The sequence below is a fragment of the Colletotrichum acutatum genome (assembly GCF_030867785.1).
Source record: "Colletotrichum acutatum strain CBS 112980 chromosome Unknown BDZ83scaffold_39, whole genome shotgun sequence".
Lineage (NCBI taxonomy): Eukaryota > Fungi > Ascomycota > Sordariomycetes > Glomerellales > Glomerellaceae > Colletotrichum > Colletotrichum acutatum.
This window is the reverse complement of record NW_026849033.1, coordinates 212,849-240,764: the sequence shown is the minus strand read 5'-3', so window position 1 is coordinate 240,764 and position 27,916 is coordinate 212,849. Positions and strand designations below refer to the sequence as shown.

At 53.8% G+C, this 27,916-nt stretch overlaps 8 protein-coding genes and 1 non-coding gene across 9 annotated transcripts; 6 read left to right on the top strand and 3 right to left on the bottom strand.

Annotated features, from left to right (window-relative positions):
• Window positions 1–1,248: 1,248 nt before the first annotated feature.
• Window positions 1,249–3,574, bottom strand: BDZ83DRAFT_776361 (BcABA1, cytochrome P450 monooxygenase; the record flags this gene model as incomplete). The annotated part of the gene is made up of 6 exons (XM_060515461.1): window positions 1,249–1,847; window positions 1,928–2,251; window positions 2,328–2,558; window positions 2,625–2,688; window positions 2,754–3,012; window positions 3,040–3,574. The coding sequence occupies 6 exons, from the start codon at window positions 3,572–3,574 to the stop codon at window positions 1,728–1,730; spliced, it is 1,533 nt and encodes a 510-aa protein (XP_060365758.1). The 3' UTR covers window positions 1,249–1,727.
• Window positions 3,575–4,932: 1,358 nt separating this feature from the next.
• BDZ83DRAFT_740614 (tubulin/FtsZ family protein) lies at window positions 4,933–8,294 on the top strand. Its single transcript, XM_060513066.1, has 5 exons — window positions 4,933–5,298; window positions 6,375–6,433; window positions 6,508–6,818; window positions 6,884–7,387; window positions 7,447–8,294. The coding sequence occupies exons 1-5, from the start codon at window positions 5,254–5,256 to the stop codon at window positions 7,923–7,925; spliced, it is 1,398 nt and encodes a 465-aa protein (XP_060365757.1). The 5' UTR covers window positions 4,933–5,253; the 3' UTR covers window positions 7,926–8,294.
• A 9-nt stretch (window positions 8,295–8,303) lies between these two features.
• BDZ83DRAFT_618974 (uncharacterized protein) lies at window positions 8,304–10,514 on the bottom strand. The gene is made up of 4 exons (XM_060508096.1): window positions 10,410–10,514; window positions 10,289–10,352; window positions 9,129–10,229; window positions 8,304–9,064 (listed from the first exon to the last, which is right to left on the bottom strand). Exons 1-4 carry the CDS (start codon window positions 10,418–10,420, stop codon window positions 8,537–8,539), a joined length of 1,704 nt encoding a protein of 567 aa, XP_060365756.1. The 5' UTR covers window positions 10,421–10,514; the 3' UTR covers window positions 8,304–8,536.
• Window positions 10,515–10,751: 237 nt separating this feature from the next.
• On the top strand, window positions 10,752–13,588 carry BDZ83DRAFT_791859 (Sds3-like-domain-containing protein). Its single transcript, XM_060515741.1, has 4 exons — window positions 10,752–12,083; window positions 12,139–12,208; window positions 12,266–12,749; window positions 12,805–13,588. Exons 1-4 carry the CDS (start codon window positions 11,159–11,161, stop codon window positions 13,237–13,239), a joined length of 1,914 nt encoding a protein of 637 aa, XP_060365755.1. The 5' UTR covers window positions 10,752–11,158; the 3' UTR covers window positions 13,240–13,588.
• Window positions 13,589–13,741: 153 nt separating this feature from the next.
• BDZ83DRAFT_751534 (uncharacterized protein) lies at window positions 13,742–14,134 on the bottom strand (the record flags this gene model as incomplete). The annotated part of the gene is made up of 3 exons (XM_060514063.1): window positions 13,742–13,830; window positions 13,924–14,041; window positions 14,108–14,134. 3 exons carry the CDS (start codon window positions 14,132–14,134, stop codon window positions 13,742–13,744), a joined length of 234 nt encoding a protein of 77 aa, XP_060365754.1.
• Window positions 14,135–15,552: 1,418 nt separating this feature from the next.
• BDZ83DRAFT_751533 (mRNA cleavage and polyadenylation specificity factor complex subunit) lies at window positions 15,553–18,079 on the top strand (the record flags this gene model as incomplete). Its single annotated transcript, XM_060514062.1, has 7 exons — window positions 15,553–15,896; window positions 15,968–16,133; window positions 16,186–16,316; window positions 16,380–16,583; window positions 16,645–16,999; window positions 17,051–17,894; window positions 17,949–18,079. The coding sequence occupies 7 exons, from the start codon at window positions 15,553–15,555 to the stop codon at window positions 18,077–18,079; spliced, it is 2,175 nt and encodes a 724-aa protein (XP_060365753.1).
• A 3,715-nt stretch (window positions 18,080–21,794) lies between these two features.
• BDZ83DRAFT_719040 (uncharacterized protein) lies at window positions 21,795–22,995 on the top strand (the record flags this gene model as incomplete). The annotated part of the gene is given in 2 exon segments (XM_060512139.1): window positions 21,795–21,859; window positions 21,873–22,995. 2 exon segments carry the CDS (start codon window positions 21,795–21,797, stop codon window positions 22,993–22,995), a joined length of 1,188 nt encoding a protein of 395 aa, XP_060365752.1.
• A 1,742-nt stretch (window positions 22,996–24,737) lies between these two features.
• On the top strand, window positions 24,738–26,584 carry BDZ83DRAFT_287988 (tryptophan synthase beta subunit-like PLP-dependent enzyme). Its single transcript, XM_060502173.1, has 3 exons — window positions 24,738–24,851; window positions 24,963–25,494; window positions 25,589–26,584. The coding sequence occupies exons 2-3, from the start codon at window positions 25,170–25,172 to the stop codon at window positions 26,407–26,409; spliced, it is 1,146 nt and encodes a 381-aa protein (XP_060365751.1). The 5' UTR covers window positions 24,738–24,851; window positions 24,963–25,169; the 3' UTR covers window positions 26,410–26,584.
• Window positions 26,585–27,217: 633 nt separating this feature from the next.
• BDZ83DRAFT_t131 lies at window positions 27,218–27,301 on the top strand. The gene has a single exon. It is a non-coding gene; the product is annotated as a tRNA-Arg (tRNA).
• The last annotated feature ends 615 nt before the right edge of the window (window positions 27,302–27,916 follow it).

Below are 27,916 nucleotides of genomic sequence, written 5' to 3'. Positions count from 1 at the left end.
TTCCCTTTCCAAGACGCGCTCCTTGCCCGTCGCATCTGAAATTCGAGCCGATCAATGCGCTAAACGCTTTTCTCATGGAGTCCCAGAGCTTCCCCACCTCGCCGGTCCTTGCGCCGAAATGCCATTTTACAGCACCGTGGGGTTCAGTCTGAAGTCCTCGGAGCTGGAGTTCGCAGCAGCCGATACCCCCCATTAGGTGCACGAAGATCGTGAGGGTCGGCGGCCAGCCTCTTGAGAAAGGCGCCTTTGACCAACCAATTATTTTGCAATGGCAGAAAGGCTTCGGATTCCTCAAAAGTTCCGAACTTGGATGTCTCTTATTCGTATTCTAACCGAGTTGTGTAGGCGTCTATCAAGTGACCCCCATTCTAGACAATCCCAGCACCACTGCTACTCCAATTCGAACCCGCTGGGGAGAGAGCGGGGCCTGAAGCCACCGTTCGGCACGTAGACTTTCGTCCGGTGCGACCCGAAACCGAACGTGGGGTGCACCGGCGTCGCGCGGTCCCGTATGGTTCAACCTATATGCTCCCAGTCCCAACTTCTCCAGTCCAGACTGGGAATCGTGGGGAAGCTGAAGCCCTCCACGAGGCTATTCGCTGCTTGCTGCCCATGGGCAATACGGGCGCTAATTGGTTACAGGTATCTGTACTTTTTCGCCGCTCCTCTGTCAGCTTGTTCCCCGCATAGGCGATTTCGTGCTACGCGAAAGACCTGCATCATAACGTGCGCGCGGCGCACGGGAGTGGGCGCTCTGTCAGAACCTTAATGTGCCTCGTTGATGATCCATGCCATGAGTTCATGTTCGTCATTGATGCTAGAGCCTATCTCGGTCATGTGGCACGCCAGATTGGACGATTTTCCTTGATGGGAAAGCAGTTTGAGGCTCTTTTGGACTAATGATTGTCGAAGTCGATGTTTCTGGCCAAAGTCCGAATCTGTGAGCACGTATGTATGCGTTTGCGTGTGGGAGTGCGTCACTCCTTGGTGACACTCACGTAAAAAGAAGATGGAAACAAAACGATAGGAAGGGAGGGAAGATACTGACCATGTAATTCACGCCCCTGCCCAGACTCGAACAGCGCGCCCCTTAGTCAACCCGGACTCTGACTTCATGGGAGTATTTATTTTTCTTTGAACTACTCGACCACTTCGCACACAGCTTGACCTGACCTCGCCGACCTAGACGGGCGCGGCTGTGCTGGTGACAGGAATGGGCTTGAGGGGGGGTATATACTCTTGGGTGGCTGAGGTGAGGTAGATCAAGGAAGGAAGGAGTTAAGGACGTAAAGATCGGAAGGAGCCAATCCTCTACCAGTCACGCGAGCCTGTGTTGTTATTTTGTTGGATCACCCAAATCTTCCATCATCTTGCTGAGACCAGCAATACACACGTATACATACACTCAAGATTTAACAATCCTCCTGCGGTTTGATGGCACAAGCGAGACCGTCCATTGGAAGTAAGATTCAGGCACCATTTCTATCGGTTGGGTACTTTACACCGGAACATCTCGTTATGAAGCCCCGAAGGAACAAACGCAGATGATTCTTTCATTTCCAGAGCCTCGATTCTTGTAGCCAACATCATGAGGCTTACTAACTACATCGAATTATTGCCTCTCAATGTGTTACCTTTTAAGAGAAAGGAAACATCATTACCAAACCGAGTGTCTAAGAAAGGAGCGCGACTCTCATCTGTCAAACGACTGACGCAGCGGTGATTTCTTACTGGATATCCGAGATCGTCACCTTGGTCCACATGTTCTCCTCCACAAAGATGTTGTAACTATACGAATCCCACGGCCTCACCGGGTCCGCAAGCTCAAAATCAAAGTTGCGCATCAGCTAGAACGCAATCGTCAGCATCCACATCCAATGCGTACCTGTTAACAGCCTGGTCAGTAACCTGGTCCTTGTGAACGTACCTCAAAGAAAGCCTTATACAGCTCCATAAACGCCACCGGCTTACCCGCACACATGTACCGCCCGTACCCGAACGCCATCTCCACGTCGCGCTCCATGCCGAGCCTGGCCGCGTCGTCGTCGACCTCGAGAAACCGCTCCGGCCGGAAGAGCTCCGCGTCGGGGCCGAAGAGCAAGGGGGATTTGAGGAGGCCGGGGGCGTTCATGCCGATGGCGGTGCCGCCGGGGATGAACTTGCCGTCGATGGTGTCGCCTTGTGGCGGGACGGTTTTGGGGTAGAGGCCTGTTGCTGGGGCGCGGATGCGGATGCCTTCGTAGATTAGTGCCTGTGAGGTTTTAGTATCGTCGTATACCAAGGTAGGTACTTCAAGTTGGAGGGGGAAAGGGGGGTACAATACGTACGCGTAAGAATGGGATCTTGCTGGCTTGGTCAAAGGTGATTGGCGTCGAGACGCCAGACGCGACAGCGTCTCGGATGACGGCCTTGAATTTTCGGTAGATCCTGGGGTTGCACATGAGATGCAGCATGGTGATGCGGATCACGGAGGCGGTGGTGTCGGAGCCAGCAACAAGGGCGAAGAGGCCTTCGGCTTCGCACTCTTGCTGCGTCATGCCGTTCTTGATCCAGGATCCCTGTGTCGACTTTCATCAGCAAACTTCTCTCAGAGAAAGAAGACTCGTCGATGTAGATGGACGTACCAACATGTCCTTCTGAGGCTTGGAGGTGGACTTGAACCTTTCCCCGACGTACTTCTCGGCGATCCTAATCACCCTGTTAGTTCTAACCCAATGGGATGAATAGCTCCCGTGATGAAAGACGATACTCACCCCATCATCTGCCCAAGCCCAATCGCATCCGTCGTCCTTGGCCCAAGCCACCGCAGAAACAACTTTGAAAACCGAATCGTCCGGATCCACGGTGTATCCAACGTGATCGCAATCAGTGGCCAATTGTCTCTCATCTGCTTGATAAACCCAAATACATCCGCATCAGCCTCCAAGTGTCCAAACGGCTTCCCAAACGCGGCGGTGGTGATTACGTCCATGGTCAGATACGCCGGCAAGACTCCCATGTCCACCAACTTTCCTTTACCTCCTCCATCACCGCCACCACTACGATCCGCACCATAAGCATACCTCTCCCTCAGAAGCCTAACCAAGCCCAAGACCTGCACATCAACACTCGGCTCCAACAAATCCACCTCCCGCCCCGCATACGCCGCCGCCGTCTTGGCCTTCATCCGGTCGTGTTCCCCCTTATCGAGCGTGGTGAATATGGTCTCCTGGTAAGGGTTGAACCGGCTGGAGAAGTACCACGAGTCCTTGCCGTAGTCGCTGCGGACGGCGTTGATGCGGCGGAGGACGGAGGGGTCGTCTGTGAGGAGCTCATTGGGGCCGACGCGGACGAGGCGGGAGCCCGCATGTTGCGTGTTGAGGGTGCGGTAGATTTCTTCTTGGCGGGCGGAGCGGGCGATGAGGAAGAGGGGGAGGTAGGAGAAGGTGGAGAGCGGGGAGTAGGCTGGGATGTGGCGGAGGCGGTGCCATGTTAAGAGGGAGGTGAGGGTGTAGTAGAGGGTTAAGAGGGTGAGGAAGAGGGCGGTATATTGGAGGGGGGAAAGGTCAAGAGATGGGAGGTTTGGGATGGCCATGATGAGCAGTCTGTCTCCTGGCGCTGCTGGGTGTTGAGCTGTTCTTCGTCGGGATTCTGGACTTTCACCACCTGAAAGTCGCGGTGTCGCGAGAGACGAAGGGTATTTTGTATTATTCGCACACTTTGCCGTATCCTTGAAAGTTCACGGAGTTCAGTCGTGATTATCACGCTTATATGGAGATGTCAGCACCACGTCGCACCGCAGTTACCTATGGCGGACCTGGAGACGTCGATCTGCCGGGGTATTTAACATTCGTCGACAAGGTCTGAGATGTGATGGAAATAGCTTTTGTATCATTCGATATCGTATTACGTCGGCCCCGCTACCGGCAGCTTAGCGCCCGTTTTGTGTAGCATTTGATTAGGTGGTGAGAGTTGCATGCATTTTACGGGACGTGCAGTCCTCCAGGAGGGGATACGGCAATGCGGCATGTAAGACCTATGAGATGGCAAGAGCCGAGAATGACCCGATTCAGATGAGCCCCCTTCGTTGAAGATTTGGAGATTATCCTGAAACTGACTACGGTCTCAAAGGGACTTTGGTTGAGAACGATGGATATCACAAGTCTGAACGTGGGCTAATCCAAGCTAAACAGCCGACGGCATCTGATATATGTGCTAGGGTCTGTCGGTATTTTCATTTAAGAAAGGCAATGGCACGTGTCGCACTTGTCACGTTCTCTTTATTCAAAGAGCCAGTCTTGTCCCTCCGGAAAATGGCAAGGGTTGTTTTTACAATTATCAAGCGGTTGCTGGCTCTGGCTTTCTTTCCTTCGATCCGTCTACTTGGTCTTCGTGCGGAGCCAAGGTATGTAGCATGCAATGAGAGAGCACCGGTGGCCCGGGGCCATTCGACAAAATCTAGTTCAGGCTGTACCAGAGAGAATGGTAGGGGTAGTAAGATTTCCCACCTCTCAAGGATGAGTTCGGATGTGATTTGATGCCAACGCCAAAGGCCTAAAGCGTCGTACATGAGGTCCACATTGTTGAACTAGGTGGTTATTCCATCGATCCTAGATGGCTACTACCGAAAGGCACGCGGTCTGGACTAGCTCAGAATCGTTGATAGCTGTGACCGTTCAGGGTGAGGCACGTTGACGTGGCGTTGAGGGAAAAAAGGGCATGCCGCAAAGAATAGGATAAAACAAACCCTTGCAGACCCGAACTTGGTCAAATTTGCCCAGAGTAGTCGTTTGTGAAACCTCGAGTCTCGCCTTTTACCGCGCTCTTGAAAGCAGAATCAAGTACCTTAGGTATGCTGTGCATAAGCGCCTCTAGACCAAGGTACTCGTAACTTGAAGAATATAGCACGGCGAGATGGATCATGTCAATTTGCAGCTAGTTTAAAGCAGTTTTGACACCTAACCCATGAACTATAAGGTAATGTTGCCCTCAGCTGCCTATCCTTACTCGAGGCTAAGTTAGTCTCTACCCTGGAGTGCGCAATTCGGGAACCAACTCGTTCCAACTAGCAGATTTCTTTCTTCTTTGAGTTGTGATATACCTGAATACCCATGAAAATCTATTGATTACTTTGAGCTTCAGTCCTTTGATCCGCCTTGTCGTCTAAAACCGTTGTAGGGCTACCTTGGACAAGGAGAAGTTGTTGACGTCGGACGACAAACGGAAGCGGAGAGTGGGGCCGGATCTGGCTCGGCCCCTCTGAGGATCGCTCGGATGTCACCGACTACGAGGATATGCCTTCGAACGATGTCGGGTCAAGTTGGCTCGTTGTATTGTAGAAAAAGAGTATAGGGTATAGCCGTGCTAGGGTCTCAAAGTTGTTGAACCACAGGCCTTCCCAAAGTACTCTCAGAATTTTTTCCTCATCAAAGGCACTACGAATCTGGCAAGATCTTCGCCTGCGCTGTTCCCGAAAGTCAATGCCTTGGACCCCGGATTCCCCGCACAGGCCATTTGTGTCAAGAGGGAAGAGAAGATGTGGCCGCTGATGAGTGAGCGGTGAGGATACCGAATGCAATTGAAGCCTTAAATATATCTGTTTCTGCCTTGATAGCCAGGTGAAGAAGGAATGAACATTTCCGAGCTTGATATCCTGTCGTACATCGCAGCAGTTGCCGTGTAAAGGACCGGTAAATGGTGATGGCAGGTGGCAGTGTGCGGGTATCTTCATGCACCCCTGAACGTCGTCCAATAGACAAAAAGGAAAAACGCTTGGGCCATGTAGCGGTGAGAGTGTCACCGGTACCTGATTGGCTTGGAGTACCCCCGCAATCATCTTGGTACTGGAGACCCAACACGCCAACAGCTGTTAAAGCACTAAAGCTAGCAGTGAAAGGCAGGCGCTAAGCCCAGTGAAGAAGGGGGGGGGAATACCCTTTGCCTTGAAGCCTATCGCGCCACTGGTCGGCCTGGTTGATTGTGCCCCGCCTTGCCCACAACAAGTGACCCTCCACTCCAAACCTCTGAAAACCATCACCAACACCTTCCTTCCCCCTAGCTCTTCCGAACCTCAACTCTGCGCTGCGCGCGTGAAAATATTCCCTTTTCCCATTCCACTTTGCGTCGCAGCTATTCCCAAGTTTCGTTGAGCCACATTACACAATGAAGGGCGAGGTATGTTCAATGTCATTCATTCTCATTTTATCTTCTCATCTCTACTCCAAATCCTCCATATCACAGCTCCCAACGGGATCGTGGGCTGCTTGCTGGCAGCTCGCTACTCTCCCCCATTTTCCCGTACCGAGGCGACCCCTGAAATCTAGCCTACCTTACCTAGCTGTCCCATCCATCTTGACCTCGGTGTGCGGCCCCAATACTGACGGCGATGTCTCCAGATTCTTCACCTTCATCTCGGTCAGGCCGGTACCCAGCTGGGTAACTCTGCTTGGGAGCTGTACGTTGACCTCCAATCTCGTATCCTCCCAATCCCAACGCGAAATCCGATGGAACTGACCGCCCAACACGCAGCTACCTCCTCGAGCACGGCCTTGGCTCCGATGGTCGTCCTGACCCCAACGCCAAGGATGTCGTCGACGGCGGTTCCTACGAGACCTTCTTCACCGAGACGAGCGGAGGAAAATACGTTCCTCGCTCCCTCTTCGTCGATCTCGACCCCTCTCCCATTGACGAGATCCGAACTGGCGGCTACCGTCAGCTCTTCCACCCTGAGCTGTTGATCAGCGGCAAGGAGGATGCTGCCAACAACTATGCTCGTGGTCACTACACCATCGGCAAGGAGATGGTCGACAATGTCATTGACCGTGTTCGCCGCGTCGCTGGTCCGTACCCCTTTTAACGCCTCTCGACCTGTTGGCCACGTTGAAACTGACAATTCCTTCCCTAGACAACTGCCACTCCCTCCAGGGCTTCCTGATCTTCCACTCCTTTGGTGGTGGTACTGGTTCTGGATTCGGTGCCCTCCTCCTCGAGCGCCTATCCACCGAGTACGGCAAGAAGTCGAAGCTTGAGTTCGCCGTCTACCCCGCCCCCCGTGTCTCGACTGCCGTCGTTGAGCCCTACAACGCCGTCCTGTCTACCCACAGCACCATTGAGAACTCGGACTGCACTTTCCTCGTCGATAACGAGGCTGTCTACGACATCTGCCGCCGCAACCTCGACATTCCCCGGCCCGGTTACGAGCACCTCAACCGCCTGATCGCCCAGGTTGTCTCCTCCATCACCTCCTCCCTCCGTTTCGATGGTGCCCTCAACGTCGATCTCAACGAGTTCCAGACCAACTTGGTCCCTTACCCTCGTATCCACTACCCCTTGATCAGCTACGCTCCCGTCATCTCTGCCAACAAGAGTTCTCACGAGAGCTTCAAGGTCCAGGAGCTCACCTTCCAGTGTATGTCTTCATCGTCTGCCAGCAACGCGTGAATACGAACGAGCGCTAATCCATCACAGGCTTCGAGCCCAACAACCAGATGGTCGTCTGCGACCCCCGCAACGGAAAGTACATGGCTGTTGCCCTTCTGTACCGTGGCGACGTCGTCCCCCGCGACTGCAACGCCGCCATTGCTGCCCTCAAGGCCAAGTCCTCCTTCAACCTGGTCGAGTGGTGCCCCACCGGTTTCAAGCTCGGAATCAACTACCAGAAGCCCATGGCCGTTCCCGCCGCCGCTGGCGACGGTGGTCTCGCCTCTGTCGACCGCTCCGTCTCTATGCTGTCCAACACCACCGCCATCGCCGAGGCCTGGTCGAGACTGGACCACAAGTTCGATCTCATGTACAGCAAGCGCGCCTTCGTCCACTGGTACGTCGGTGAGGGTATGGAGGAGGGTGAGTTCAGCGAGGCCCGTGAGGATCTTGCTGCGCTTGAGAAGGATTACGAGGAGGTTGCTGCCGACTCGTACGAGGGCGAGGAGGACGATGCCGAGTACTAAGCCGACATCGGAGACCGTCCCGTTTTTTTGTTTCGCGGTATATCGGTTGCTGCAACGAACAATGACGAACCCGGCAGCCTTGGACGAAAAACGAATTGCATGAAAAAAAGTTTGTTCTTTTGGCGGCCGTCGGGATGTCGGTTCGGTAGACTTTTGTTCTCGTTCTCGCCGGACGGACATGGACGCACAAGGCACTGGATTGACCCATAACCCAACGAATGGATATTTCGGCGTCAAGCTCGAGTTGATAATAGATGAGACCAAGTCACTTTCTTCTTTCACAAGTATACACGCGGTACCTCTTGACTTGTCTGACGAGAGCCTCTTGGGGGATTGAAAGTAGTCACTTGTAAATCGACGTATTCTTCCAAATGATTTTGCATGATGTGAATTGATGCTATGACTGTAGAGTGTGTCACGAATGTTTGCACCCATGGTAATGCGACCATTGACGGGGAGAGGGGCAACACCCTGCGTTCCGAGAAAAACGTGCTTTGTACAATGCTCATTATTTTGGACGCCTTTTCCCGACGCCTCTATCCGTCTACTTTTGGTATTCCATGCATCTACCTCAATACAAGCAGATCACCCCATCTCCAGCATTTTCAGACTCATTTTTGCTTCTTCTTCCACTCCGCAGCTCTCTTGGCACCACGGCCCGTGGGCTTGCTCTTCTTGACGCCGCCCTTGTTCAAGGGCTTACTCCGCTTGTTGAACTTGAGATCCTTTGGCCTGCCGTCCTTGGCACTGGCGCGACGGCCCTCGAAAATGAAGTCCTCGGGCTTCTTCAACTCGTCCTTGGGGATGGCGCCAGAGCCGTTGCCCGGAGCACGCGGCTTCCTATCCTCGAATTCTCGGCCTCTGCGCTGCTCGCGGCGGGCTCCTTGACGGCCCAGGAGACGGCTGGAGCGGCCGGCGAGAGACTGCTGCTCGGGGGTGATCTTGGCCTTGTACTTTGTGCTGCCGGAGGAGGCGCCGCGGGAGGCGTCTGCTTGGGCGGCTCTGGCCTTGTTGGTGCGCTCCATGGCGAGAGCGGTCTTGTGGGGGGCCTTTGCGCGGGTTACGCGCATGATGCGGGGGAGCATGGGGGGGTATTTCTTGCCGTCTAGGAGAAGGGCTGATTCTACGTGGTTGCCGTCCTGTGGATATTTGGTTAGCAATGTTTCTTCTCTCACTACGTTGCAACGTTTGAGGACAACTTACGTAGAACTGGACGTAGGCGAAGCCCTTGCCCACTCTTGTCTTGGGATCGCGAACGACGCGCACGTTCTCGACCTTGCCAGCGTGCTTGCCAAACGTCCTCCAGAGACCCTCCTCAATGTCGGCCGGCACTTTGGTGCGCTTCTTCTGCACCGTCTCGCCCTCCTCGTTGGTGGCGAGGATGGTCTCGTCGTCGATGAAGCCGAGGTTGCCGACGAAGACGCAGCGGCGGTGGTCCGTCGGCGCGGGGTGAGCGACGCTGTCGACGCGCAGGTGGCGGTCGAGGACGATGGTGCCGTTGAGCTCGGCGCAGACCTTGCGCGCGGCGGCGGGCGTGGAGAAGACGACGTAGGCGTTTGCGGACTTGGTCGTCTCGTTCATGAGGGACTTTGTGATGTAGGCTGCGCGCTTGGGGAGGCCGCCGCCGGAGAAGGCGATGGAGCGGAAGCGGATGGACTCGATCTTTTGCGGGGGCTTGGCGTCCTTGTCGAGGACGCTGGTGAGGTGTCCTTCGAGGGTGCGCTTGGCTGCCTTGTTGTCGACGGCTTCGGAGGCGACGTTGGAGAGGAAGACTGTGCGGTTTGCCTTTTCCAGCTCAGTGTCCTTTGTCTTGGCCTTGCTCTCGGCCGCGACGGATTCGTGGACGGGGACGGCATCATCGTCAGACTCCTCTTCTTCCTCTTCCTCTTCCTCCTCCTCCTCGTTGTCGTCTTCACCTGCGCTCTCGCCCTCGGATGATGTTTCTGAGGCTGCCTCCTCTGCCTCTTCCGCATCCTCGGTCTCTTTCTTGCTGCGCTTCTCAGCATGGATCTCCTTCTCCTCTGCTTCGGCGAGCTTGCTCAGGTATTTGCCCTCGATGTCGTCCTCTACTCTCTTGCGCTTACGCTCCTTCTTTGGCTTAACAGCTGCTTCTGAAACTTCCTCCTCCTCTGACTCGGCGATATCCTCGAGGTCAATCTCTTCATCGCTACCAAGCTCAGACAACTCCTCGTCGTCGGCGTCAGGTAGTTCCTCATCGTCGTCGGAAGCCTCCGGAGCGGCCTTCGCCTTCGGTGGAGGCGCTTCGGAGTACCTTGACTTTTCCGGGGCCTTCACAGGTCCTGACTGAATTTTGTTAAAATTTTCTTGGCATAGTTGATCGACTTTTGCGCAAAAAGACTTACACTGGATGCGAAGAGGGCATCGAGGGTGGGGTCAATGGCCTTGCTCGAGGCCGTAAGTTTTGAACTATTCAGAGCGCAATTAGTCTTTGAAATTGTGCCATGACAATCGGAGTGAGCTCACCTTTTCCCCATTATTGCGACAGATGTATGAGTTGTTGTGTTGAGTATCTATGTTCTGCAACGGGTCTGCCGTAGATGCACCGATCCCCCCCCAGATCGCTGCCGCGACAGAAAAAAAATCAAGCTCTCTGTACCACTTGGCCTGCGCTCCAGTGCGATAAGAGATTTCGGAGGTGGAGTGCGCCGATAAGGAACGGAACAACCGTGGATTGGTGCAAAACGTCAGAAGACCGCTATTTGCCGAGAACAAGTGCCCCGTGCCCGCTGTTATGCCAGCTCTCACCGCTTTCGCTCGTTGCTAAGACTTGGTTCTGCCGACCGATGCTGGTTCCGCTGGGGGGGCCGGAGAAAGGCACAGAGCACAGAGAGAGAGGGAGCAGGTGAGCGCATCTCTCATGGAGCGGCAGGTCACTAACGCTTCTCTCTCATCCCCGAAAACCCACCACAACACCACCACTTTGCGCTCGCCCACCTCTGCATTCGGGACCAGACTGTCACACGCGTTGATGCTTCTCTCGAACTCCCTTCTTCCAAACCTTGATTTTAGCACGCACTCGCTTCCCTCTTCACGACAGCGACCCGCCCGCTCCTCCAACCCACCGTTGTCGCTGCCGCTGGTGCTTGTCCCTCTGCGCCCCGTCTTCGTTCCCACGAAAACTCGTCTACCCGAATTGCACTACTCCACGACGCACCCAATCTCCAAACCGCCCGATTTGATATCCCAAACCGCGGTATTAACTCAATTTTTCAATGGCAGCTACGGCGTCCGCGCCGCCTGCCCTCTCCCCAGGGCAGGCGACGCTCGATCATGACGATAGCAACATCTCCAGCCCGCTGAGCGACGTCGAGGACAAGGACGGCGGTGAATCTCTTGATGGGATGCAGCTCGACCACACTCGGCCAGACCATGACGAGGCGCTCGACTCTGACAGCAATCTGTCAGAGGCAAATGATACCGAAGCAGAGACTGAGCGTCTCTACGACACCCCGCAGGCACAGCGCCACAAGGACGTCGTTGTCAATCAGTTCAACGACGGCCAGGTCTACGAACGGACCCCTAGCAAGCTTCAAAAAACGTTTTCTGTTGACGGCCACGACGATGGCGACGACGACAGTCTTTCCGACCGCGACGACGTGTCAATGACCTCTAGTCACGGTGACTTGGGCTCGCCCACCAAGCCCAAGAAGTCGACCGAGCTCCCAACCACCGAAGACGACCCTGAGAATACCGATAGCAAGAAAAGGAAGCGGTCGCCGGTCGCGGAATCATCCGAGCCAGGCCAGCCCGCCAGGAAGCGCACCGGCTCCGTCGTGCCCCAGGAGCAGGATCAGCACAAGAATGACGTGGAGATGCACGACGATGAGGCCCCATCCACAAACTCACATACTGGTGATCACTCAGCGACCGAGGACAGTGTTTTGGAACTTCCCCACAGCAAGCGCGGCCCTTCGCGCGATGGACACAGCCCGATCAAGGATTCACAAATTACAAAAAAGGTTACCCGCAATGGGAGCAGAAGGAAAGGTCACGCTGCCGAGGCCCACGAGAATGAAGGGCACGATGGTGACGCTCGAGATGACAGTCGCGGTGACGACGACTCGGGCCCCCACGGCGACGACCAGGCTGACCACGAAGGTGACGACGAGGCGGAGGCGACGAGGAATGACGAAGAATGTAGGTGGCTTGCGACCCATCCGTCTTTCGAAGCCTTGCTGACAGAATGCAATAGTTGAAAGAAAACGTGCTGCGGTTGAGGAATGGACCGATCTTGAAGAGAAATTTGTCGTCTTCCGCGAGCGGTGAGTCTTTCCGAGAGGAAGCATTAGCTTTCCCAGCGACTAACGCAGTTTTCGCAGTTTGTACAAGGATCGCCTCGAGCGCCTCGAGCATGAAGAACAGTCATTGCAAGCCGAGCCGCCAACACATCCCGAATACTTAAACATGAAGCAATGTCTGGACGAAAGGCTCGAAAAAAGGCTTCGAAACATTGAAAAAGAATATGAGCTCTCAGTCGAGGCCCTCGAGAGATTGGCAGTGGCGCGCCGCGCCCAGATTTGGAACCAATTCTACCAAGGCTCTCGGGAAAAGCGCTCAAAGATGCTCGAAGATCTCAACAAGGAGTGGTACGAGACCCAGAATGCTAGGCGAAGCGCACACAGCATTCCGGACTACGGCCTCCTCTTCCCGACGAACCCTGCACAGCGCACAAGGAACGCCGTGGCATACAATTCGGAGGTCTCGTTTTTGGCCGGTCTCGCCAAGCATGAGGGCTTCCCCGCGGTGCCGGCCATGAGGGGCGCGAGCGGCTCAGAGATCGAGGACGACCTGGAGCAAATGAAGGTTAGTGAACCGCATGATTCTCTCTTCGAAAAAACACGTTGCTAACCCTTACCAGCGCAACACGAAACCTCGTCAGCGTTCAATAATGCAGCCCATTGAGGATTATCAAGCAGTGGCTTTCGGATCTAACCTCGGCCCCGCCGGGGAACAATTCATCAAAGATACTCCTTGGGCCAACCCGAACCACATTGCGCACAAAATCAGCACAGGACCTGCAGCAGCCGGTGCTCGATTGAGCAGTCCAATGCAGGGAGGTAAAGCAGCAGCAGGCCCGTCGAACCAACAACCGATACCAGTCGTTACGAACGGCCATGTCGTGCCGCAGGCGTCGCCACCGATGAACCGATTTATTTCTGCGTCTCCCGAGATGGTCAGAACAGCCAATGTTTTGACACAGAGTGCTCAGATGAAGCGCGCAGGCAGCCGCACATCAAAAGCTGCAAAAAACACGGCTCCCAAACAAGAGCCAGTGTCGGCGATGGCTAGTTAGGACGGCATCAATGGACGGCCAACGGCGTTTTCGAGGCTTACTGCTCTGTTATGATACCCCACGACGGCTTGGGCAGCTCGCCCCTTTTTCTTTCCTTTAACTAGTTATGCTTGCACTGGCGCGTTGTTGCAACGGGCATGTTCATTTTGGCTGTCCCCATATAGAGAGAGGGTGTCAAAACTTATGGGTGCCTACGAGATGGGAGGAAAGGACAGGTTTTACGGAGCTGCATTTGCATTGAACGGACGGGTCTAATCCTGTAATGAGAGATGCACAGAGTCATTGATTGGGGATTTGTTTTATTTATCTTTGATATTGATGCAACAGGCGCAAAGAGCGAGATGAGTGAGACTCGCAGAAATATACTATACAATACATATGCTCCCACGCATACTGATATACTCCCCGTATTTTGATTTCCAAGGGATTTTGAATCCCATCCCGCGCTTAAACTCGTACACCACATATCTCCATCTGCCGTCCTCTCCTCTCTCCAACGGCCTTAGTTGGACTTTGCTGGCTGCCTCGGGGCATCGGGAACCTTGACATCTTCGAACTCATCTTGACCGACCGCCTTGATGGTGTACCAATCTATTGTTCCAAAAGAAGAATTAGCTACTTTGCTTGGTAGTTCCGCAACGGTGCCTGTCCACGCAAGGGGGGTAAAGATGTTTCGCCACATACACACTGCGCCGACGAAGCACCACAGTCCGGCACCGACGGCGAGGTTCTTTGCGAGGTAGGGCTTGCGCGCTCTAATCAGGGCGGGCCCTTGACGGAGGTTGCGATCGTAATAGGAGGACTTTTGGGGGCTGTCGTTTCCTGCTTGTCAGACCACATGCTCATTCCGGCGGCGGTGGGGGCAGACGGAGAGGGAGTTGACGCACATCGCCATTGTGACCGACAAGTGAGATTGAATTATCGTGAGATCCGGTAATCGAGGGTTCGTGAGGTTGGTTCAGAGCCTTGAGGAAGGGGGAGGGGTTGTCGATCGTGGGTTTGCGCCGCGGATTCGGGAAATTCAATGTTCGGTTCGGGGCCCTTGTCGCAAACGCCGTGGTTCGAACTTCTGGAGGAAATTCCAATAGGCGCGTCCAGCCCGGCATTGATTGCCTCTATGCTGATTGGCATCGATAAGGCGGAGAAAGTGCGGCAGAACTGATAGTGACGTAGAGACTCGCGCGATAAGCTTGGGTGGGCAGGGGTTCTCTGCCAGGTTGTTTTGGGGGGAACAGACACTCCGCCGCCGCCTTTGCAGGAGAGTCGATATACATCTTCACACTTGAGGTACCTGACCCAGTTGAAGAAGAGGTACATTTCATAGCCTGGAAATCTTTGCGTTCATTGCGAAACTATCGTGTTCAACAGCAACACGTATGCTGCAATAGTGTGCTATTTTGATATGCAATGGTATAAGAAAGGAAGAAAAGACAAAACTGCCCCCCCATTGGAAGCACAGAGGCTTGGACTCACGGTACCTGAGTACGGGAAGCTGATTTTGAAGCTGCATCTTTCCACAGTAGCTTTTTGGCCCTGCGACCTCAAGCTCAAAGCTCCAACTGGAATCTAGGTTATCCAGGTGCATTGAAAACATCCTTGATCATTACATCACGGCAGGTGTTTCCGATCTTTCATCACGAATGCCGGTTCTCCATCGTTCAGTTGAAAACGCACCACTACGGTAGAAGGTCTCCTGAATCTGAGCAAGCGATACGGAGTACTGAGTCCAGTATCCGTAGATAAAAGTGACTGAAAGGTAAGGTACCGTGCGTGCCTTCCATGCCCGATGAGGCTCCACAGCTCCCTGAAGGCTCTAGGGCAGCCGATGCGCTAACCCAAAACAGCCAGGAGCCGTCGACACGCCCCGTCATAACCCGCGTCGCTTGTCACGCAGGTCCCTCAACGTCGGCAGGTGCTTGCTGCCTCTTCTTGCACCCGCAGGAAATACATCAGACTTTTGGAAGCAAGGCAAACAGAGGAATCGCATCCACGGGTAGCCGATACGAATCGCCGGGAAATTTTCTCATCGCACATCTCGCTTTCGCCATCCATCTCAACGAATTACACGACTCTTGACGATTGCGACTGTGTGTCTATCGGCGCGTTGGAGAATGGTGATCTGGAAAAGCTTGAGCTCTCCATATCTCGACAAGTCGCGACAGCTGCTGCCCGCGTGATACCCAAGTTGTCTTCCAACCTGCCCGACTTTCGATATCCGACAATACATTTACTCTTCATCGACATTCAAATTATTTCCCTATCTGCCTAAAATCGTTCAGACTTCAAGCGTCTTCGCCATCGCTTGCTGCAATCATGGCGGCTCCCTCCCCGCAGGTGTCTGTGAGCGACCAGATTCGCCAACTAAACGACGCCAGGAAGCTCGTCCTCGGCGACGTTAAGTACTACCCGACGGTCGTCAAAAGCATCCTACCAATCGTCGGTCCCACAGCGGGCGTCGAATTGCGCAGATGGGGCGCCGACTTCCTCGCCGAGGCCTTCGCGACGCCAGCCCTCCCCGGAAGCGAGAAGGAGACGATGCAGCTGTTTGTACTGGACACTCTACAGACGATGGTCGAGACCCCCAACGAGGACGCCCACGTCCTTCGAAGCGCTATTCAGACGGCAGCCAGCATCTATCCCTTTGCGCTGCGATGGATGTACGTGCGCATTTACTTCTTCGGCATACTCGAGCTGCGTTGCGTGCATCGGAGGCTAATTGGATCGGTAGCATCAACAACTCGTACGACACATTTACATGGGAACGAATGGTCGCGATAAAGCAGAGGATTCTTCGCATTTGGGACGATGCCGAATCCACGGTGCGGATATGCTGTATCAAGTTTGCCCAGCGAGTTGTCCTAGCACAATCGGCGGCTAACCCCGCCGAACCGAGAGTACGATGAACCCAAGAGTATCATTTGGTGTTGTTACTGACATGAGGATTAGCGTGGCGATTCCCTCGACATATCACTCGACAAGATCCCGCCAAACCACCAGACGTTGGATGCTAGGACGCTCGACGCCGAAGGCGCTGGTTTGTTGGACAGGATACTGAGCGTACTGCAGGAGAATAGCAGGTAAGGATTGCAAGCGAGAGCAGGAAGGTCCGATAATAGCTAACCGCAGCACCATGATGATAGTGATGTGTTGCTCGTTGATGCTACTTTGAACTGCCTGTCCATTTTGATCCGCAGTCGCCCGGGCACTGCCAACAGGATCCTCAATGCCGTTCTCAACTTCAACCCGTTGAAGCTTGCAAACTCGCCAATGACCCCTAGAACTCGTGTAATGGTCAAATCCATGGAAAAGACTACTCGAATGCTCTTGATACATCTAGCCAAACGGTATATTCTTAGTCCTAGGTGTACCATTCTGTTGCTTTTATCGCTAACCATTGTAACGAAGCGATCCTCACAATCCCATGGCGCAACGAATCCAACAGCACGTGGAGAGAATGATGCGTATGAGACACGAGATCTTTGATGAATCCGGCCGGAAACGTGCCTTCGAGGCACAGCAGCAGCAAGAGGGAATAGAAGCCAAGCGCCAGCGAATGGCGCCTCAAATTGCGACGACACCGCAGGTACAAATCACGCCACTGTCGCCGGGACCTCACAGCCTAGGCGACGTCTTTACTCTTACAGGAAGCGAGGGACTGAAAGCGTTTGACGTGGGCACATTGCCCACAGCTTTGGCTGCGAAGATCAGCATCACCACTCTCCTTCGGACAGACGCCCAGCTGCTCGCAAAAGCTGTCGAGGTATGTATCAGTCGAAACATGCAGGAGGCGGCCTTTGCTAACTCTTCGTAGGGTATCCGAGGACGACTCAATGTGCTAGCCGCCCAACCTCCACCACAAATCGATCCCGAAACCGCCCCTCTTGGCGTAGAAGAGGACGACGATGAATACGAGCCAGATTTCTACGCCGCCGAGGATAACGAGCAGATTCTCAACAAGCTCGATAGTGATCCTGTGACCAAACCAGACGACGGTGATCTCGGTCTGAGGACGTTCAGACTACCACCTCCACCAGCACTTACACCTGAGATGGCACTCAGTGCGGGCCAAGGCTCTGTAATGTCACTTTTCCAGTTCGTCAAGACGTTAGAGGATCCCGCGAAAAAGTCAAAGTCTGGCATCAACCGATTAGCTGCCAGCACCAACGATCGAGAATCTTGGATCGCCATTATCACGCGTTTGGCGAGCCGTTCTTCAGCTGGTTTGGAGGATGGTGTCAAAGACGAGATCACTGGCCGTCTAGCTCTCGGCGACAGTATTCGGGAGTCGTTGTATACCTACGTTCTCGAGGACTTCCGCCGACGTATCGATGTTGCCATCACGTGGCTACATGAGGAATGGTACAATGACCAGCTGCAGAAGAAGCAGGATGAAGGTCAACCTCTGCACTACGAGAAATGGGCTCTGAAGCTGATTGACGGCTTCTCTCAGTACCTCAATGCCCAAGATAAGGTCATTACTCGGTTCTTGGGCGAGATCCCTGAGCTCAGCCCTGCCATCTTATCACGCGTCAAGTTGATGTGCCGGGATCCGTTGGTGGTGCCTCTAGCGTTGACGAGTTTGTTGTACTTGGTCATGATGCGGCCGCCGGCCAAAGACTTGGCTCTGGATACGGTGCAAGATATCTGGACAGAGTGTATGTGCTGCCCTTTTCTGCGCGCGTTATTGATGATACTGACTTTGTACACAGACGAGGACGCGCGACCTTTGGCGGCGAAATACTTGGTTAAGTTCCGGCCGACCTGGCTTGAATCGGCCAAGGCAGCTGCAGAGGCTGGATCAGCACCAGCGACGAACAACACGACGGCCATCACAACATAGGATGACTGTGATCAAGGCCGGTTTCATGCGACCTCATAGACCGTCCCACGACGGCATTGAAGGCGGATAGTTTTGCAAGGATGGATGATATGTTAGTCGCGGAAACCAGAATACCCAAGGAAAACCGGAGCGAAGCGGGCAGCAATTGGTCTTCGGGGCTCTCTGACTTTGAAGAGATGGAGAAAAAGCAGAGAATGCATAAACAGACAAAGGAGAAGCCACGGAAGCAAATCGACGTGGGCTGGGCATGGCATAGGTCTGGCGTTCGATCGGGGGTTCGAAACCACGGAACGTGTACGGATAAACTGTATACATGTAAAATCAAGGGCGTTAAGGCCCCGGAAAAGCAAAGCCTGTTAAACCAGTTGATGTGTTCCTGAGTTGGTGACAGCTGGATGATTTCCTCTTGATCTGCCATTTATACACGAGAAAGTAAGTGCAAGCTGGCTGGCCTAGTCTTCCCGTCCCCCTCCTGGCAAATAATCACAAGTATACCTGTCACGGAACAAGAAAATGTAGAAAAAAAAACATACAACACCAGGTATTCGCTGATCGTCACCGACTCAACTACTAATCTGGCCCTCATCAGCTTGTCTATGGGAGAGCGGACGGGATCCCGAATTCTCTGATGGGTGTGGTCGTATGTGCCTGTATCAGAAAGGCAATTTCATTATATACTGTGGGTTGAGGCGTGTTCTGAGGCCCATACGCATACGACACTCTTGCAGGCCCCGCATGTAGGACGGGCGGGAATGCGGCAGGCAACGAATGAGCTAGAGCTGGCGAAGCTCTCGGACACAGAGTGACGGATTCTCCGGGCGAAGGATGGAAGGCAGGAAGAGGGGCGTGAACGGCCTCGGTCCTCCACGCTGTTCCAGAGGTCTGACGTTAGTGTCGGTCGGTCGGTCGGTCTCGGGTTTCCTGGGGAAGCTTTGGTATGGGGGCCATGGGATTGAAGATCTTTTCTCCGGTGTCTGTCCGGTTTTGCTTGAGATCGGCGCAGTGTGTCATTTTCGTGATGTTGAGGAAGTATATAGATCAAGGAACAGAGGGAAGAGGAGGGGACGGGAGGTGAGACTTTGTAGTATCACGAGCTTCGAGGTACGGTTAGCGGCTTCATGAGTCCAACCTAGGTAGGATTTTTGGTATTTCCTCGAGTGTGTCTACTGTTTCGGAGAGCGATGTCGAAGTGAAGTTGGCTTGAGTACTAAGTATGCGTTTGTGTTTGTGTGTATGTGTGTGTGTGTGGTCGTTCTCGCATGTAAGCTGCCGCGAGAAAGCCAATTGGCCCGAGGTGTGTACTAATTATAAAGCGACGGCCATGGACGAGGCCGAACACGCGACGAAGTCCTCTTGCTGAGTTGAGATGGTGTCTGTCGTCTTCCTTGTGTTCTTTCCGCTGCATGCTCAAGCAGTCTTTCAGACCAAGTGTGGCGGGGGGGGGTAGTTTCAAGATGGGATGGGAGGTATGGGAGAAGGATAAGGTTGATAAGCCTTGCATGTAAGTAATGGGTTCCTTGAATGGTGCCGGGGAAAAGGGGGCATAGTAACGATCGATTCAGGAGATAGGGGAGGGGAGGAAATGGTATATATGCACTTTGAAGCTCTCGGGACTCAATCGCTGTTGACTAGGATAGGGGTGTCTTTTTCTTCTTTGACGAGGTGGAAGTGACAGTGAGATGCGGCTCAGATCTGCGCTGGGATTAAAGAGCTCTCAAGCTGGGGACGGGATGAGACGGATGCTGGTAACGAAGGGGGTTGGAGGATGGGGTTGTTAGCAGCTGGGTGTGCATCTTTACGGTATCTTCTTTGAGATTATTCTTGGTATCATTAGGGAACAGAAGGAAAGGAGAGACTCTGCTAGGTAGAGTTTATTCAAGGAGGCTGGCGCATTACATATACAAAGTGATTATACAGGTTCATATGCTAAGTGTGTGGTGTTTCGTGTGGCCATGTAAGGCTGTCCGAAAGGAAAGGGGGGCTATTCCCGGAATCAGAGTTGAAGGGAAATTCAATGTTATGCGCATTTGTATCATGGACATGTCGCTTTTCGCTCTAAGGCGCGCCGTTACCCCTTACCTGGTGACTTAAGGGGGCTATTGGTTTACGTACATGGGTAAGTAGACATATCCGAAGGCACATAAAAGAGAGCAGCACAGTAGGGGGGCCGTGCTTGAGCCCTTCCCATGCAACCTTTTCCTGCAGAGGCTGAGTGACGCAGCAGGCGGGTTGCTGGGGAACAGGGTGCTCTCCTGCTTTTTAGTGGGGGTTTCGGCTGGTTAGTCAGGGCGGATGAGTGGTCACGTCAAGGTTGTCATGTCGGTCTGCCGGTGGCCCCCGTTTGCTGTGATTTGTTCGCTGCCCGGTGTGTTGTGCGTAATGCCTCGATGCGGTGTGTTCTGCTGTGGTGGTGTGCTTTGCCTTATGGTTGCATGTCCCGTTGTCAGTGTTGATGTTTTGTTCATGTGCCTGGCCAAGGTAAGGAAGTTATTTGACATTGTGTTGAATAAAAGGCAGGAAAAGCAAAGCAGAACAACCGAATCCCAGCAGTGCACAAGACATAGCGGATACCCTTGGACGAATTGATCAAATATTGCGTACAACTTAAGGCCGACCCAGGAATTACCAAATGCCCGCTCTGATCTGCCTTATGCTTGTCTCGGCGGCCGTTCTTGCTTAGTTTTCATCTGGGCCTTTCCCTTCTCGCTCGACCCTCCTTTCCCACCTCCTGTCAGAGGAAGATTGCCCGCTATTTGACTGACGTAGGACCAGGTAATACAATACCTTACCTGACCTTACGGATAGCTCTGGATCCTCCAGCCTTTTGTCACTCAAGGCCGAGATTCCCGTCCCATCTTTTTCCCGTATTTTCTGCCTCTCTCTCTCTTCCTTGCATAGCCCTCGCCGCATGGGCTTCGCGTGCTTCTTCCCACTTGTAATTGACCACCACATCCACCACGCTTGACCCGGACATCCGCCCATTCCAGGCAGTGCGTGTGTCTGTCTGTCTCTCGTTTACGGATATCGAGCTCAGTCTCTTCTTCCCCCAGGAAAACCACCGAACCCGCGCATCCAATCCCACGTCAGCCGCCTGTCCGACATCAGACGGGCCGCCGTTTTCGACCGCAACCAAAATCAACCAACGCCCAATCCCAAAAAGACGAACGCGCGCGCCCCCAACTTTCTGCTGCAACCACCCACCACGCCTGCACTAAACACTAAACAGTCTGCAAACTACCAGACTGTCGACCAGCCTACCTGGGCCACCACCGTCAACAACTCCCAAGACGACGACAACGACTGAAATAATATGAGCCAGAGACATGCCTAGTCGACTGCAAAAGCCCAATAAACACGACAAGCAACGACTCCCATCCAACCCTCCCCAGGTACCGGTACCCGACTTTGAGATTCCTCCACAAGACTTTGCTCTCGGTAAGGGTCCCCGTCCTTGTGCACTCTTTGCTTGAAACCTTGCCCCGATCCACAACTCGCCCACTCCACGCCCTCTTCTGCCTCTAGCCTCTCCCGACAACCTATACCTTTCAGGAGTTTGGCACTGGCGCTATACCGCTCCGCTGCCGTTCCTGGAACTCACGGAAAGGCGACCGTCGTGCTGACCTTGAACCTCCTCAAGACCTCCACACGTCTACCTCAACAACCTTCGCCAAAACGTCTTCCTCCCCGACGACAACCACGACGACGCCCTCGCTAAATGGTCCCTCGAGCAGTCGACGCACACTCGCTCCCCCTACCACCACCACCTACTTCTCTCGTAACGTACGAACAGTAGCTTGAACACGCGCATCGACGGAACCCATCAGTCGACGCCGAGCCCTTCCCCTTCTCCCCGAGGCGCCCCTAAGATGGTCCAGACCATCCGAACAGTACCCAGCTTCGAAGCCGCGAGCGACACCAGCTCCGACGCACACTCACACACTTCCGCATTCTCCAGTTCCGTAAACAGCAACGCCAGCGCAGTCAGCATGGCATCGAATCACCAAGAAAGGACGCCAGGCGTCAAATTAAAACACGACTGGCCTCACGCCAGCAATGACAACACCATCAAAGTAGACTCGGCAAGGAGGGAAGAGACGCCGCCCGTGGACGATGAAAATGCTGCCCCCGTGCCCGAAGGGCAAGGCCCAGGCTGGGACTCAACCATTGGCAAGGCGGGTCTGGGAAAGACGGGACGAGTCATCAACAAGCTCGTCAGCGATAATGAAGCCCTCAAGCGTGACATCCAGATCGAACGATTACGAGCCGAGGAGGCCAAACAGGCCGCCAAGCTGGTAGAGGACAAGATGGAGCGCATCATCAGCGACTACGAGAGCCGCCTCCTCGAAGCGAGCGTCACCAAGACGCTCCTCAGCCGTAAAGAGCGCCAAGTCGAGACCCTCCACGCCAATGTGGAACTAGAAAAGAAGCGCACGGCGGACGCCAAAGAAAAAGAGCTCTTGTGGCGCGACGAGATGGAAAAGATGCGCGCCAGCACGACGAAGCAGGTCGAGGACGCAAACACCCACGCCGCGCTGATGGAGGGCCGGTACAACGCCATCAGCTCCCACTGGAAGGACCAGGGCGACGAGGTGCAGCGCGCGCACCTGAAGCTGCGGTCCGAGATCGCGGGCGTCGCCGAGGAGCGGCGGCGCGACGACGAAAAGATTGCGGCGCTGCGGGACCTGTGCGACCAGCAGGACGGCAACATCAAGGAGCTGAGGCGGCAAAAGGAGGAGATCCAGAACAAGTTTGACGAGTACAAGGCGCAGCAGGAGTTTTTGCTCAAGGATATTAAGGCCAGCGTCGCCGGGCGGGATGCCGAGCAGGAGAGGTTGCTCGAGGAGACGAGGTCGACGTTGGCAAAGCTGAAGTGGGCACTCAATGTGAAAGAAAACGTCAAGGACCTGCTGCAATGATTTACTACCGTTGCGTTCAGCTCGTATGAAAGAGGGGGTCTCCTGAAGCCACTCCCTCTTGCCAACGGCTTCTCACCACCACAATCCGACCTCGCCGACCCAATCATGCAGGAAAAGCCTACTACACCCGGCAAGCCACCACTAAAACCATAACCTTTACTATCAAATCCGCGACAGGCCTTGTCGCCGGCCCGTTTTGCTGCACTCGGACATTTCACCCATACACCGCACGTCAACGCGAAACGACACAAAATAAACACATGCCGCGACAAACCACACGGTCAAGAAGAAACCCGTGCAGGGTAAAACATACAAGGACTTATCAAAAAAGGGTGACGCCCTGAGCCTCGAGCCTCGAATTTGGATTTTTCTCTGACCTTCTCCTCTCTTCTGATTATTCACTTCTCCACGACCGACCACAGTCGAAATCTTACGTACCCAAATCGGGATTCAATGATAGAGCCATGGTCTAAAAGTACCTGGCAGAATCAAGAAAGGGGGTTTTCTGGATACAGAAGTTGGGTTTCTCACTACGTTTTTTCTCAAGCATAACCTATGGAAAAGGGGACAGGATCCAACACTCAGGTGAGGGGCATCTGGAAGGGAAAACCTAGCAATCAGTCCTCATGCCTCGACTTTTTTTCTTTTTTTTTTTTCCGTTCGAGAGAGCAATGGCAAATCAAAAGACCAAGATGCGAAACTAGGGAATCTGGGAGTTTTGGCGTTGAAGCTACGGCATGGGGTATTCGGGTCGCATTCGTGGGGGTATTCGGGAAGATGCTGAAGAAGATGCTTCACTCTCCCCACCTCCCTCCGGTTGATGTCTATAAACAGCTCCTTCGCCTTGTGAGGTGGGCTAGCCATGAGTCTTGATCACATCTCGGGCCAGAAAGAGGAAAAGACAATAGACTTTTTTTTTGTTTTGATTTTCAGTATTCCCAGTGATGCCCAGGTGCTTGCTTCACGTCGGAAAGGCCCCCTGCCTCTCATCACGAACCACGACTGAAAGCCATATTACTTGTGCCTACTAACAACCCTCCCCCTCCCTTTCATCATGTTTTGCTGGGAGAACATGTCGACGATGACGGGTCGTGATGATTCTAATGTCTGCACCTCCCTTCATCAGCACGCCGACACGCTTCATAGAGTCTTCCAAACGTTATGTAGGGCTAAGGTAGCTGTTGCTAGTCTTCCTCTCTGTACGTGGGAACAACATTGCTTGAGAGGTTGACTTGCAAAGTTCCTGGTCATGTCTTCAAACGGATGTGACTGAATCGGCTTCAAAAGTCAGTTGATTGTACACTGGTGCGACATGGAAGTATTACGTACGGCTGTTTTGACTGTACGGTTTGGCTATTTTCATTGTATACCACAACCATCAGCCGGCAGGCGCTCACGTAAATAAGCACTTTCAAGGCCATATTATACCTAATTAAGTTTGCCTAACTAGTTGTTTAGAACTATGAAGATCTTGATATGCGGTCGACAACCACAAGAATCATCAATTATACACATTATGGCGGCGCAAGTCAATCACAGCATAGTATGATTATGTAAGCACCTGCCGGCCGTTGGCAGTACCACATAGCTAAGATAGACGGTTCAAAGTCTCTCCTGGAGATGGTTGAAATTTGTTGGCTGGAGAATAGCCCGTTCTACGGTGCTCAACATGATCGATCAAGGAAAGTTCATAGCCTCGGAAGTCAGACCCGATGCTGAAGCTCGGCCATAACCTCTTGCATATGATGTTAGACTGCTCGCTGATGGTCTGAAGCGAACGAGTCAAATCATTAGAAGTCCAAGTTCCTCGACCTCGGAGGCATTGTCAAGTTCACCGAGCGCGTTTCGGCGCTGTTGTAAGTCTTGCCGAGAGTCCCACTTCCAACCAAGACGTAAACGCCGCGAGAACGACGTTGACGCCGGGTTCCTTGCCCGAAGCAGCTTGATGACTTTGAATCGAATCGTAGTATAACAGTTGTTGACATTTTGCCATCATGTAGTTCCGAAAGCCACGGCGACTTTGAAGAGGATGTCACTCAAATAGCACCGCTGCTCAACTCCGCGCATCTTGATACCGTTCCAAGTCAGACTCAAGCCCACACAAGAGCTGGATCAAATACCTATCTCATCCCATCATAAAGGAGATAATTCCATCTCAGACCGCTGTCATAGTCATGGCCAGCCTCTCAACCTGTCCTCCCCTGACCAGAGACTCGGTCATCCAGGCGTGCCAACTCATCAGGCCATACGTTCATCTGACTCCCGTATTGACGAACAAGACACTGAGCCGAATGGCGTCAACACCAAGAGACTCTGCCGCGATCGGCGACCGCACACCAGCGAGACCCATCCTCAGGCTTTGGTTCAAATGCGAAAACATGCAACGCACCGGCGCCTTCAAAGCTCGCGGGGCCTTCCACGCCATAAAGAGACTCCAACAGGAGCCCGGATGGCTCGAGAGCGGCGGCAAGGAGAAGGGGGTTGTAGGGTACAGCGCAGGTAAGAAGTCGCCACGCTTGGTCTCACTCTCTCTCTCTGCTCTCCCTGCCTCTACTGATCCCACTGACGACGACAACCTGGTCCATATCTCCAGGTAACCACGCCCAGGCCCTCGCCCTAGCGGCTGCAGAAGACGGCATCACGTCTCGCACCGTCATGCCCACCACGACGCGACCGAACAAAATCGCAGCGACGAAAGGCTACGGCGCCATCGTCGTCTTGTCGGGGCCGGGATTCTCTGGCCGCGAGGCCGTCGCGGCCGAGATTGTCGCCGAGACGGGCGCCAGGCTGGTGCCGCCTCACGATCACCCGGACGTCATCCTCGGTCAGGCGACGGCGGGACTCGAGTTCCAGGAGCAAGTCTCGGAGCAGCAGAAGCAGGAGAAGAACTCCATCGGAGAAGGAGGAAGGGGAAGAAGGAGAGGAATAGGTCTCGACGCCATCATCGCGCCCTGCAGCGGCGGCGGTCTCCTCTCCGGTACAGCCCTCAGCTGCGAAGGCACCGGCATCAAAGTCTTTGGCGCCGAGCCCGAGTTCGAGGGCGCCGACGACGGGCGGAGGGGGTTCTACTCGGGCGCGAGGATCACCGCCCACCCCCAAACTCCCAACGGGGTGGCAGACGGCCTCGCGGGGACCGTCAGCGCCACGCCGTGGGGCCTGATCTACGATCGGGGCCTGGTGAGCGGCATGTACGCCGTCACCGAGGAGGAGATCCTCGCGGCGACGCGGCTCCTCCTGGAGAGGCTGAAGATGTGGGTCGAGCCGAGCGCGGCGGTGCCGTTGGCCGTCGCGCTGTTCAACGAGGAGTTTCGGGCCATGGTGGAACGGGAGGGTGGTAAGGAGGGGTGGGATCTGGGGCTTGTTGTTAGTGGTGGGAATGTTGATGTTGATGGGATGGTGAAGCTCTTCTCGTAAGGCGGGAGACACTTGGGAGAGGGGGAGGTGAAAAGACGATGAAGGTGGTTGGCAGCGTGTGGAAAAAGTCACGTGTGACGTTCATTGAAATACAAGGATGGACAGTACATGAAGTGTCATTCCCCTTTTGCCTGTCTTCTTCTTCCCCGGCGCGAGAGCATCAGCGGACTTGTCAGGGCCACTGACTGGAGCTTTGCCACATCCAAACTATGGAGAGATGGGACGCCGCAAGTACACTGAGGAGAAGACGGGACCTGTGAGTAAAGATGAGCACCATGACGCCGACTTGTTGGCAGTAAGTCACCGAGATCAGCTTGATCTTGCCCAAGTATTATGAGTATAGATCATGTCAAGAACTCTTTTCATCATATGTAGTTGCCTGTGTCCAAAGACGAGTTAATCTAAACGACGGGACTTTCGTAGGGATCATCTCTCTTCTTTGAGAAGCTTGATATGCTTTTTCATAATCTAGATTTCGGGCTACAAGATACTGTTTTATTCTTCTCTTGTTTCCATGGTCCGGAGCAAAGATTGCGCCGCGAAATCCCCCATCGGTGGATGGCGATGTTCGGGAATTTAAGATTTCGAAATCACAAGAGATACTAAATCTTCGATTTCAATAATTATTGTGATCAGGTTGTCAAGTATACAAATGCAACCCCGACATTTCTCCCCAGAAAGGCATTGCGTTGGTGAAGTCAAGCTCCATCCAACATCACGATCTCAAGGATTTTGGCCTCATCCTTGATAAGTCAGCTTCCGGCCGCAGACTCCCGAGCAAGCAAGCTCGGATCCTCTACAGGACATCGGCCGGTTGGCCCAATGGCAAGGCGTCTGACTACGATTCAAATCAGTTATCAGGAGATTCTGGGTTCGACCCCCAGGCTGGTCAATTCTTTTGTCCTGAATTGCAGAATTTTCCTTGATTGGGATTTTTTTTTTTTTGGCGCCGGTGCGTTGGTGGGAAAACGCATATCGGAGTGGGCTCGCCGGGCCTCTGGCCAACCAGAATCATCTGTCGCGACGAATTTGGAAGAAATTCTAAACGGTGTGTTGAATTTTTTTTGGAGAAAGGTATCCATTTCGTACGGATAGTTTGGACCGGGGGTAATCGGGACCGGCGGGTTCTTCACCGTTTTCCCACCGGCGTCAGAAGGGTATCAATCCCTTCGTCTACATGGATGGCGCCAGGGCGCAAAAAGACTTCCACGCGTTGATAGCTTGTCGCGGTCAAAGTTTCTCTCGAATACGTGTATTCTCGACGGGTACATAGTATAAACTACAGACGAGGTATTCGCTACTTTTTCAACGGCGATGCCGTGATGTTGTCTGATCACGCCCCCCTTTTCCTATTTGAGAACCTTTCTAGAAGGGGGCGGACGGACCTTCTATGCTATCAAGGAGAAACATTGCGGGGAGAGAGAAGGGTGGTAAGGTCCTAGGGCCCAGTGGAAGGGGGGTGGGAAAGGGGAGTGAATGTGCGAAAGGGCTGAAAGTCAGGAACGGG